General features: G+C 39.0%; 1 protein-coding gene across 1 annotated transcript; it reads left to right on the top strand.

Annotated features, from left to right (window-relative positions):
• The first annotated feature begins 1,902 nt into the window (after window positions 1-1,902).
• On the top strand, window positions 1,903-12,420 carry LOC101485846 (von Willebrand factor A domain-containing protein 7). Its single transcript, XM_076885078.1, has 18 exons — window positions 1,903-2,048; window positions 2,495-2,717; window positions 3,230-3,437; window positions 3,985-4,070; window positions 4,186-4,279; window positions 4,401-4,529; window positions 4,630-4,816; window positions 6,631-6,800; window positions 7,040-7,152; window positions 7,398-7,514; window positions 7,864-8,067; window positions 8,152-8,287; window positions 8,595-8,747; window positions 8,878-8,970; window positions 9,273-9,382; window positions 9,861-10,025; window positions 10,290-10,613; window positions 11,284-12,420. The coding sequence occupies exons 2-18, from the start codon at window positions 2,523-2,525 to the stop codon at window positions 11,797-11,799; spliced, it is 3,000 nt and encodes a 999-aa protein (XP_076741193.1). The 5' UTR covers window positions 1,903-2,048; window positions 2,495-2,522; the 3' UTR covers window positions 11,800-12,420.
• The last annotated feature ends 379 nt before the right edge of the window (window positions 12,421-12,799 follow it).

Here is a 12,799-nt window from a genome sequence, read left to right as displayed (position 1 = left end):
ACTGACAACAACATAAAAATGAACTTGTTCATGAGGGGAAATTGCCCCAAAAAAAGAAAGAAAGAGAAGAGAAGAGAAACATAAAACCATGTGTTTCTTTCCTTTCAAAGAAGAATATAATTCTAGTTCTAACAGGAACAGAAGACATCACCAAATGCTGATGTCGATGTAAAAATCATTGAAAAAATGCACTGAATGAAAGCTGATGTAAAATCATAGCTAAAAGGCTGCACTTCAATGCTGATTGTTTGGTTTAAAAGACACTGTGGCAGTGTGCAGAAATATGACTATAACAAATATGCCTGTCGAGCTGAAAAATGTTACTCTGTAAATTGTCACAATTCACACGTTGCTCTTTTTGTGATTTTCTATTGATAAAGTTCTAGAGCATTCTTTGAGTATTAGGCCCTTCTGTCAGACCAGAGAAGTAAAAACAGGTCAGCCAGTACACTATAGGCTACTGTTGCAAATAAAGAGAGATTATCTTGGCTATCTCGTTTTAGTTTGTACTCAATGATTCAGACCACAGTTAATACATGAAACAAAGATTCAAGACAAAATATGACATTGTGCAAGACTGTGAGGCTGAAATTGCACAGTGCAGATAAAATTCTTACTGAAAACCCGTCTGAAGGGTTCTTGTGCAATTATTTGTAAATGACTAAAAGTTGAGATTCCAAGTACATCGGGTTACAGTTTATTCACTTAGAGATTCATCATAGTTTCGTTGTGCATGTACAATGAAAATCAAGGGCTATTTTATTCTATTCTGTATCTGATCAACTCAAAGCTTAGACTTCATTACCATCACAAAACAGCCGCACCATCACAGATGTAGCCGCGCCAAAAAGAAAAACAGTGAAAGTACACACATCAGGGACAAGAAGAGAAAAAAAGAACTCTACTCGAACTGTGCGCCTAACTGGGAAACCAGCTTGAGGTCAGTAAAAAAAATACACCTCAGCACAAAAAAGCACACGAATATTCACATTTACACCATGTAAAGCACGTGACATGCATCGGAGGCATTTGGGGTGGGTGAGTGCGTATCTGTTTCAGTGTACATGCATGTGTATGTGTGTTCTATGTTCAGCATGAGAGAGTGTCCTTTCACCCAGTTAAGCGAAAGTTAACAGTACCCATCGTACCCTTGAAGGATTTTTTTTAGTGATAGATGACAGCGGAGTGTGATTAAAACAAAATGCAAAGGTCAGTTTCATATTCTGTGTGTCACAGACTTCTACGGCCACAGTAAGTGGGTGGGGCTGTGGAATAAAGCTTCATAGTAGTAGTATTTACTCGCCCCACTTTCTGTGTTCAGAAATTTCATTTCATTTCATTTATTTATTCGTTTATTTCACACTTGGTACAACAATTCAAACAAACCAATCACACTTTCTATCAAAAAGCACTACAACCATGTGTGAAAAGGAGCAGGAAGAAGAAAATATTCTTATTAAACCCTGCCCCCTATCTACAATCCAATTTATATTACAAGTTGGCACCAAAAATCAAGGAACAAACTAACATTAACATTTATCTCCGGTCCTAACCCAAACCAAACAACAAATTTACAATCAGAATATACCACTCCACGTAGTAACAAGGTAACAATGAAATGAGAGTTAGATTACTACATTCAACTCCATACTCAAACAACTTATACGCTGGAATATTCCTTTAACTGAAATTAGTATTCATAGATAAGTGACAGATTAGCAACCAGTACAATATGTGTCATTTTGTTATACATTTACTCATACTCTTGATGTCACACTAAGATGCACAGATGATAAAACAAAAGCAGTTTGTGTGGGTGTTCTTTGGAATTCATCAGCTTAAGGGAGGCACAAATATAAGAGGAATGATTCAGAGCACACACACACACACCCAAAGCACACTCAGATGCAGCCTAGAATTGAAGCAGAAAACACACATCTGACTATAGACTATAATCTACTTGAGTAAACAAAGTCTCACACTGAAGAAGTTCTAAAGACTGAATCCTACAAAACTACCTAAGAACGACCTAAGAACGGTTCACACAGGTAAGATGGACAGTGAAACCTTTTTATAGTGTATCATAGAATTATTTTGGCATCTTAAACATATGTTGTACCATCTGTTTTTTTCCTAGTATCCCATTTGTTTTTTCTATATTATTTTCAATATTAATGAATGGAAGTAAATGACCAATGCATTTGTATCAATCGTTTTTACATCTAAGTAAAATGTGAGGTCCAGTATAAAATTATCATATGATGTAGTGCTGATGTTAATAGCGTTAATCTGTTTAATAAAATATCAAACATGATCATTTCCACTTACTTTCAATGTGTAATAGTTGCACTGCTTTACATTAACTGCAAAGGCAGTCTCTGTGCTTGATCACATCCTTTTTGTCCCAAAAGGTTGATTCTGTTCAAATTGTCATGACCATTGATGAGAATAAACATTCATGGGGAGTTTCCATCAGGATTTCTTTTTCTTTCAGCATTACCATCCGGCCTACCTGCTCGACTATGACTACCAGGCAGTCAGTGATGCTTCTGGTGGTGCTGGTCCTCTCCCTCCCAGGTCTTATTCATAGCTTTAAACCACTCTTCAATTCGAATTCATTCACCCACCGTGAAATCACACGAACAGCAGTCCTTCGAAAGACAGCAGAGGTCTGCCGAGATATCGCTGCTTCTAAAGGACTGGACTTCAATCTGATTGTGAGTTAGACTTACAAAGAAACACAGCAAGAACAGTGATACATCTGTGCTTCGCTTAGTGTTTAACACTAACGAAAGAATATATGTTATTCTCATTCTAATGTTGTTGAGTGGAGAAATATATCAGTCAGCCACAACATGAATTACATTTTTCTTCGTACAGTTCAGTGTTGTGCTATAAAACCTCGTGTCCTACTATTCATGTTGGTGTCACTTTGATACATCCATCTGCATACATAATGACAAAGATTCTGTTGGATTGTGCTGAAGCAAGCCCAGTCAACAGAGGCCACACTGCTGCCAGTGGCCTCTTATCAAAATTAGTGGTGTCACCAGTGGGACCTGCACTTTATTACTATGTACTATATTACACACAAACTACTTTGCTGGTCATAATTGCTGATGATGAGATAAGACTACTCTTACCTTTAGCGCAATATTTAGTACCAATTTTGGTTAACATGCGAATAACATATTTAAGGAGTTGTAATATACAAATTTATTGTCTCCAGATTGATAACAACTTGTCAGCTGGCGAGGTGCAAAGGGCCTGTTCGTCTATGGATACCTTCACATCTTTCGTTTCCACCATCAAGTTTGAAACTGCCATTGCTTCTATGTACCTCAGCAATGCAGAGGTGGATGGAGTTTTTTTCCTGAGTGCAGCACGCCATTTTGACGATGAGACCTTCCAGGAAGGACGGGATATCATCACTGAAGGTACCTCAAAGCTTGTCAATAATAGTTTAATAATGAAAATAATAATGTTATACTATGTATAACTAACTCATGTGAATACAGATCTATAGAATTCAACAGCCTAATGAAGAAAAGTGTTTAGAATTAGGGTTTGGTAAATAACAGAAAATCAAAAAACAAAAACTGAAATCTAGAAAGAATTTTTGTAACATTTCTCATTTCAACAAGGTTTGTAGCAATTCCCACAAAAGTCTTACATACTTGAAAGTTCTATATCTAGGGAAGGAAAGTGATGTTACAGATTACTTCAGTACTCAACAAGCAAGACTTGTTTGTCAGTTGGAACTGCCAACTTCAATCAGAAATCTTGCAGAATAACATCTTCAACATTCTCACACACACACACACACACACACACACACACACACACACACACACACACACACACACACACTGTAACACTGCTTTGAGTGGATAAAGACTGGTGATGTAATGCTGTAATTCAGGTTTTGCAGTGCAGGCTACACTATTGCAGCTTGTGTCTAATCTGTTGTATTTTAATAATAAGGTGCATCTGTGGTGAAGGCGCATGCTAAGATAGAAAACTATATCCAAGGGAGGTTGTCTCTAGGGCAAATCTGTCACACTCTACAGGTACTGATACTTAATTTACTGCTAATTTGTTAAGACTGCTAGATGACAGCATTGTGTAATTAAAACAAAACGCAAAGGTGATATTCTAAATTTGTTTCATTTTCTGTATATGAAGGACTTCTACAGCCACAGTAACTGGGTGGAGCTGGGAAATAAAGCTCCATACAGTGCTCTGATCAGACCTGACCAACCTCTTAAGAACTTGGCAGGTAGGAGTTGAGAATTTCCAGTTTAAATATGATCTAGATTAAATTTGTAGAAGTATTTGTAATGTTTACTTTCAAAATATAAATCAATATTTTTTTTCTTATTTATTTGATATTTCTGCAGGACAAAATACTCCAACTTGCAGAAGTTGCGTAGGAGAGAACTGTACCAACAACATTCTGCCTGATGTGCTGAACCAGGGACTTCTGACTTCAGGCTACTTTAACCTAATCTCCTCATCAAAACCTACAGGTAACTTGGAGCAATCATCTCTTTTGATGTGTTATGATAAAGTCTTTGTATGTTTTCAATATCTCTTGACAAAATGATAAAATGTTATCCCTGTTCAAAGGTAAATGCAGTCATGGTGGATCTGCTGATCGCACAAGCAGGAGGGATCCAGTGGGCGGGATCAATAAGGATACACTTAATTCCAGTCATGGCTTCCGTCACAATGAAGCAGCTAATCTGGCTATTCGTGCCACCATGGAGCTTCTGGAGGACATCAGATTAGCATCTGGAGACACAAACTTCACGAGGTAAAGCTAGCTCTCAAGTGTCACACGAGAGGAAACAAATGTGGGGAAAATGGAGCTGAAGCACATGATAAAAAATAAACACTTAAACATTCCTGCACCTCTTGCTTTTTATTGAATTGATCATCATTTTTAGATTCGATTTAGATGAGGGGGATTAAAAAAAATTGGTTTGTCTGAGGTATTTCTGTGCATGGAGCTATATTTTTCTGCATCTCAAATACAGACGTTGTAGACTGCCACCATTTCTGTTTCAGTTTCTAGTGGCCTTTTTATAAGCTTCATCTTAGCTGACAGAGAAGTGTCAGAGCTGTGGTCTTCTGTTGCTGTAGATAGCCTACTTCAAGGTTAGAGGTGTTGTGCATTCAGAGATGGTCTTCTACATAGTGAGTGGTTATTTCTTTCTTATTCACCTAAAGCACTCTGGTCACCGGTCTCTTGTAACCTCTGACATCAACAAGACATTTTCACCCAGAGAACTGCAGCTCACTGGATATTACTGTCTCCGTAAACACTGGAGATGGTTATGTGGCAAAATCAAAGTCGAACAGCAGTTTTCTGCAGCACTCAGACCAACTTGTCTGGCAGCAACAACTAAGCCACGTTCTAAGTCACTTAAATCTTCCTCTCCTTTTCTGATGCTCAGTTAAAACTTCAGATCATCTTGGACATGTTCACATGCCTAAATACATGGGGTTCATGCAATGTGACCTGATAGTTAGATAGTTGTGTTAACGAGGAGTTAAACAGGTGTTCCTAATAAGTGTATTTTTCCCTGCTAATGAATTAAGCATCAATGAAACCATAGTTTCATTAATGCTTGTGAAAAAAGAAAATGCATAGGCTTTGACAATCATCATACTCTTAAAGACTACTGCTTCATCATGCGTAGCTGCTGTTAGCACCACTCCAGTCTGTGTTCTCATCTCTGATTTTTTGCGGATGATGTGGTTCTGTTGGCTTCATTGGGTGGGGACCTCCAGCTCGCACTGGAACGGTTCGCAGCCGAGTGTGAAGCAGCGGGAATGAGGATCAGCCCCTCCAAATCTGAGGCCATGGTTCTCAGCCGGAAAAGTGTGGAGCGCCCACTCCGGTTCGGGGATGAGTTCCTTCCCCAAGTGGAGGAGTTCAAGTATCTCGGGTCTTGTTCGCGAGTGATGGGAGAAGGGAGCCGGAGATCGACAGACGGATTGGGGCTGCAGCTGCAGTAATGCGGATGTCGTGGTGAAGAGGGAGCTGAGTGTAAAAGCAAATCTCTCAATTTACCGGTCGATCTACGTCCCTACCCTCACCTATGGCCACGAGCTGTGGGTAGTGACCGAAAGAACGAGATCGCGGATACAAGCGGCAGAAATGAGCTTCCTCCGAAGGGTGGCTGGCCTCTCCCTTAGAGATAGGGTGAGAAGTTCGGCCATCCGGGAGGGGCTCAGAGTAGAGCAGCTGCTGCTCCACATCAAAAGGAGCCAGCTGAGGTGGTTCGGGCATCTGACAAGGATGCCTCCTGGGCGCCTCCTAGGTGAGGTGTTCCGGGCATGTCCCACCGGGAGGAGGCCCCAGGGCAGACCCAGGACACGCTGGAGAGATTATATCTCTCGGCTGGCCTGGGAACGCCTTGGTATTCCCCCGGATAGGCTGGAGGAGGTGGCTGGGGAGAGGGAGGTCTGGGCCTCTCTGCTTAGGCTGCTGCCCCCGCGACCCGGCCTCGGATAAAGCAGATAAAGATGGATGGATGGATGAAACCATAGTTTCAAAGAAATCAGATTAATAATATGAAAATATGTAATTTGTTGTTTTTTTTCTCATGTTTGTTTCTACAGACTGATGGGCCTCTCCCAGTCTCCTGTGTTGTGTTTTGTCATAGACACAACAGGAAGTATGAGTGATGACATTGATGAAGCAAAGAGGGTTTCTTTTGAGATCATTGACAGAAAAAGGGGAACAGGAGAGGAACCCTCTGGTTATATATTGGTACCTTTCAATGACCCAGGTAGATCATTTACAGGGTGAATTTGTGCTTTGTTATGTAGAAAAGATGTTGTTTGAAAAGAATATTGTAATAATAATTAATACATTATTATAGACTTAATTTGGGAGTCAATTTCTTTTGTTATTTAGTCTTCCATATGAATGAGAATATAATAGCAGCTGTGTTTGTAGCAAATCTTTAAAAGAGCAAATGTGTCACTTTGAACATTTTTTATTTTATTTTATGTATTCTATGTGCAGATTTTGGACCGATAGTTATGACATCTAATGCAGACATCTTCAAAGGAAAGATCAACAGTTTGACTGCGGATGGAGGAGGAGATACCCCAGAAATGGCCTTGTCTGGACTGCAGGTGCTAACAACATAACAAACTGTTTTCTACTTTAGACAAAAGTTTAAAAACATCATATTTGATTTGGGAGAAAAAAATGGTATAGAAAAAGTATAGACACAGTGTTCTCAGAATGACCTTTTGTTATTAAACACGTGTAGTTGAGGTGGCCAGAAATGCCACTTTTCACTCAGACTGTATTTTTTTTATTATTAATTATTAATTGTTGATACTTTGTCCTGTCTTTCATACAAATAATATTGAAGCTTGCACTGACAGCAGCTCCACCCTTCTCTGAGATTTTTCTCTTCACTGATGCTCCAGCTAAAGACGCCCACCTGAAAAACACCATTATTGCTCTTATAGAGAGCACCAAATCTCAGGTAAGAGTAAACTTTGTACCATCCTTGCTCTAAAAAATGTCATTTTTGGCATGTAACATCTGATAATTTGTATAACATTTGTCTTGAAATGAAGAACATTATCTGAAGTTCGGAGGGACCAAACTTTTTAAACAGGTGCCCCACACACCTGTATGTGTGTTTTTTTCTGTGCTCCAACCTCCTTTCCTTTGCATGTTTTTCATCGTCTGTCAAGGCTGCCAGGCCCGAAAGCTGCTGCCTCTGGCCTAGCTCATTGATTACCATTCATCTTTCATCTTCATTATCAATAAATGTTTTCCACTTAGGCTTGTGGTCCTAACTTTTAAGATTTTTTTCCTCATGCTTGCAGGTTACTTTCATGCTCACAGGCTTTGCAGCAGGTCGACGGCGCCGCAGAACCTCTCAGGGTGTGGCTCCACGTGTAATGGGTCGATCTGCTGTCCAATTATACCAAGACCTAGCTCAAGCTTCTGGAGGTCAGGCCATTCAGGTCACTAAGTCAGAACTCTCTCTGGCTACCAGTGTTATAGTAGACTCATCAGCCAGCGCTGTGGTAAGACATCAATCAAGAGAATCATATCTGACTGAAGATCACACTGTGTGAGGAAATGTGATGTTTCTCTCCTTTTTCTCTTAGGTGACAGTTTTTCAGGCATCAAGGAATCCTGGAAGGCCTGACAGTTTTAATTTTACTGTTGATAGCTCATTACAGAACATAACAGCTTACATCACAGGAGACTCAGCTCTCACCTTCAGCCTCACCAGCTCCACAGGTTTTGTCATCATGAATGTCTGTTTACCCTGTAGCAAATATGATAGAAATTTAAGCTCATGTATGCAAATTGAATGCATATAGTATATTATTATACTATATTGAATATTTATAGTATATATATATACATATTATTTGTTTATTTTTAATTTAATGAGAAGGTTCATGAAACACATTTTCTGCCGAGTATTTCATGGTTCAGGCTTTTAATTCTAAGGCTCTATTTGATGCATTTGTTTTATTAAACTTCTACTTCTTACACTGTCATGTTGAAAACACCTTTATAATAGTTTGTCCCTCTCCCCCAGGTGTATCTCAGACTTCCAGTCAGTCCAGTGGGCCTTTGGCATTTGTCACCACAGCAGGAAACTTGCGTCGTTTAAGCCTCAACACTGATAATGAAACGGGCCTATGGCAACTCAGTGTTAGCTCAAATAACCCTTACCTAGTTAAGGTTACAGGTCAGTATTATGGAAGCTTATTTTTAGGCTCTGAGTTACATGAAATGTTTTAGAAAAAATGTATTTACAAGGTCTGTTTCTACTTCTGAACATACGTATTCCATCCCTTCTGATCTATTTTGTGTATCAGGTCAGAGTTCAGTGGACTTCATTTATAACCTTGTCGAAGAGCATGAGGGAGCCCATGGGGACTTCAGTGTAAAAGAAGGACGTCCTCTCTCAGGTCAGGCTACTTTTATGGTGACTGTTTGTTCATTTTTATAGTTGTAAAGTTCTGTTGTGGTAGACAATTTTCTACACTGTCCAAAGAGTCATCTTTTAATCAACAGCAACAATCATCTGTCTTGAAAAAGTTACTCTGTGCCCCAAAGGTTTATGCTACATCATGTTACAGTCAGTACAGTTCAAACTTGACTATTCTGTCCTACAGCTTACCTTTTTTATTTGTACAGGTTGTGTTTCGCTTTAAGGGCATGTCATACTGATACTCATTTAGTTACCTTTTTTTCTTTACCTCTCTTTCAGGTGGTAATACCAGCTTCTTGATCACTGTGACAGGAAGTGACACAGCAAAGGTCACAGAAGTCACACTGTTTGACAGCTCAGGTCCGACAGAGGTCAAAGGATCATTGCAGGTGTGAGGCCGTCTATCTGACAGATAAGGCTTAGTTGAAGTTGGAGTCATGCATTAATCCCAAGTGTCACCAGCAAATCTACAACGCAGTGACTGAAAAAGAAAAAAAAACATAGTGTTCATTGGTCCAGTAGAAATCACGAGCTGTGAATAAACCTCAGTGAACTGAAGAAGTATTTGCTTGAAATGATAATATTACTACATACTACAGAGATATTGTTGGCATTTCAGAGCTTAATTAATATTGTGTGAATTTACAAGGCAGAAGTTTTAATTTTAATTAAATGAAGGCCGCTATTTTTTGCTACACTATTTAATAGCAGCCAATTTTCAAGCCTTAAATACATGAATGTGCTGCAACATCCACAAATAGTCCTCGCACTCGCCCTACCCTGCCATAAGGATGTAGTCATATATTGTTTGGTTTGGTTACTGTTAATCTGTTGACAATGCATGTTGCTGCTTTTTCTCTCATGCAGTCATTAGGAAGCAACGATTTCCTGGTGACATTTAGTGGAATCCCAGCAGGTGAGTTTGTGCTTATCCTGAAAGGAGAGGCCAGCAGCTCCACTTCCAGGTCCACTTCAAGCAGCTTCCAGAGACAAGCGTCCACACAGATCAAGACCTCCAGCATCTCTGTCACTGTGAGATCAGTTAATGTGTGCTTTCTGAAGAATCCTTAACCTCACCATAAGTAAACTGAAACATTTTTACATTGATTTTTTTAACTTTATATAATTTGTAATAGCCATCTATGTAAATAAGTCTACAATCATAAACAACAGCCATTCCTACTGTGCTTCTTTCAGTGTGAAGTCATGTCATTATGCATCAACATATTATTATCTACAATCTTTAAAAAAAAAAAAAATTCCCCTGCTCCTCTCTCCCTCTCTCTTCTTGTCCAGGCCCAAGCCAATAATACCAACATCGAGCCGGGCACCACTATCTCCATCCCCTTCACAGTCGCCACAACTGCTGATGGAGTTATAACTGACTCTGCAACTGAGACATTTACAGTGCGAGTCAGCAATGACCGCAGTTATACTTCCACTTCACCCAGCAGTGTTACTACTGTAGCAGGCAGTGGAGGTAAAACCAATGGCACCGTGACCCTAACGGCTCCATCCAGTGCTGCATCAGGATCAGACGTGACCCTCACCATTGAGGCAGAAAACGCCGCTGCCACCGACATCAACTATGTAGTTCTCAGGTTTTCTGTGAGTGCTAAGGTGAGTGATAATGGTTAGAATATTTTTCAACATTATTCTTAATTCTGTAATAATTAATGATCACGTACATAATATATCAAAAAGAAATTTTTGTTATTTTTATTTCAAATGAAAGATTAAATTTCACACGCAATTCGTTTTAATATTGTTGTCTTGCAGTTACAGTTAGGCTTTATGTGTCATACTTCTCCTGTGAATCATTATACATTAATTGAAACTGAATATGTTAAATTGTTTGTCATGGGTTGCTAGACAAGGACACAAATGCCAGACTGGCTGAAAAAAAATAAAACACACCTTTATGTATAAGAAAGACACGAGAAGCACATCACAAAAATGAAAAAGGGAGAACTGAGGATATTAATACTCAAATGATGATTAGGTGAATGTGGAACAAGTGGGTAAACAAACAAGTGCAAACAATCAAGGACGAGATAAAGAAAGTAAAACTAAATGCAAGACAAAAATAGTATTAAAATAAGACAGAAATGTGAGAGCAATCAGCACAAAGGCAAATACCCAACAAGAAAGACATGGGAGGCGGGATAAACTGAATCTAACTGACACGCAAAGATCTAATTAGTGTTCTTTTCTTTTTATCTTTAATAACTGGTGTGACACATACCCAACCACCCAGTACTTTTCATTCTTTTCATATTTCTGTCTCCAGGTGACAGATGTTAACCGCCCAGTTTGCCAGGTAGTCAACACATCAACCTGTGATTCCACTTCATTGCTTTGTGCTTCCTCCCAGTGGGAGTTCATTGCCAATTTCACTGATGGCATCAATGGAACTGGCATTGAGAGTGTAACCATCAGCCAAGGGAATGGTACTCTGAATATGAGCACAGTGGTTGAAGCAGGGGGTGAGAATATTACCCTGGTTACCTACACTGCCTCCTGCTGCTCACAGATTGTGGAGCTGACTGCTGTAGATAGTGTAGGAAATGTGGGGACATGTGTGGGACAGGCTAGAGTGCTTACCACACCTCCTCCAACGACAACGACCCCTGCAACTACAACAACCCCTGCAACTACAACGACCCCTGCAACTACAACGACCCCTACAACTACAACGACCCCTGCAACTACATCTGCAGTTCAAACAACATCCACCGGAGGGTACACTTTGAACATATCAACCATTGTTTGGCTCACTGTTGTGTTCTCTGTACTTTGGAAGTAAAAGAGAACAAATGGAAATTGCACTGTATTTGTAATTTGTGACATATGAGCCAAGTGACCCATCTTTGATTGCTGAGCTGAAATGGCTATGAAGCAACACACTGAGAAAAGTATCTTTAAATACTAACACCTTCTATTACCCAGGCATGTTTTTGTGTTTAAATTGTAAACACTTTAAATACATCAACTTTTTGGCCTGTTAATTTCTGTAATTTCCTAGAATAAATTATTATGTAGTAAACAAGATTATAAAGTGATTCCACTACATAAAATCAGCATTAATGTTCTCTCTTATATTTCTACAGTCAGTCTTTGCATAGGTGGAAATAGAGTATCAAATTCTTTTCAAACTGTCCACTTAACGGAGCAATTTCCTAGTTTTGAAAGCTGCTTTTTCATTCCACAGTATCATGTAAACAGCCATTACTTCCTTTTCTTACCTGCTCCTGGTATCTCTTTCTTATCTCTGAGAAGTCACCAATCCAGACATCCCTTTCTTTGTGTGTTACCAATGAAGATTTGTAACAACCTACTGAAATACAACATTATATATATAAGAACACATACATATAAAAAAAATGTTGACTTTAATTAAAACGTAAATAAATGTGATTTTAATCAATTTACAAGTATCACTTAATTGTCTCATTATTAAAGAGGTTACAGATTATAATGGTGTTCCTGCAGTCATTAATGGAGAATTATTTTATATTATTGTTCCAGTGACAAACCAGAGAAAGCATCTGGATTCTCACTGTAGCACCAAGAAAAAACACCATTTAATATGTTAGAAGTGTGCTAAATTATTCTTGAGTGGTTTAACTTTGCCTTTATATTTGGATTCCAAAGCATATTAATAATGTAGTTATTATTACTCAGCTGGAGACTGGAAGGTCATTTTACAATGACAGTTTCTTTCTTTTGAAAGTACTCTGCAATGTTTTGGTTATTCAACAATGCACCAATAAAGTTGAACAGTATGATTACACTATTACACTAAC

Source organism: Maylandia zebra, linkage group LG6 (genome assembly GCF_041146795.1).
Source record: "Maylandia zebra isolate NMK-2024a linkage group LG6, Mzebra_GT3a, whole genome shotgun sequence".
Taxonomy (NCBI): Eukaryota; Metazoa; Chordata; class Actinopteri; order Cichliformes; family Cichlidae; genus Maylandia; species Maylandia zebra.
This window is presented reverse-complemented; position numbering and strand designations above follow the sequence as displayed.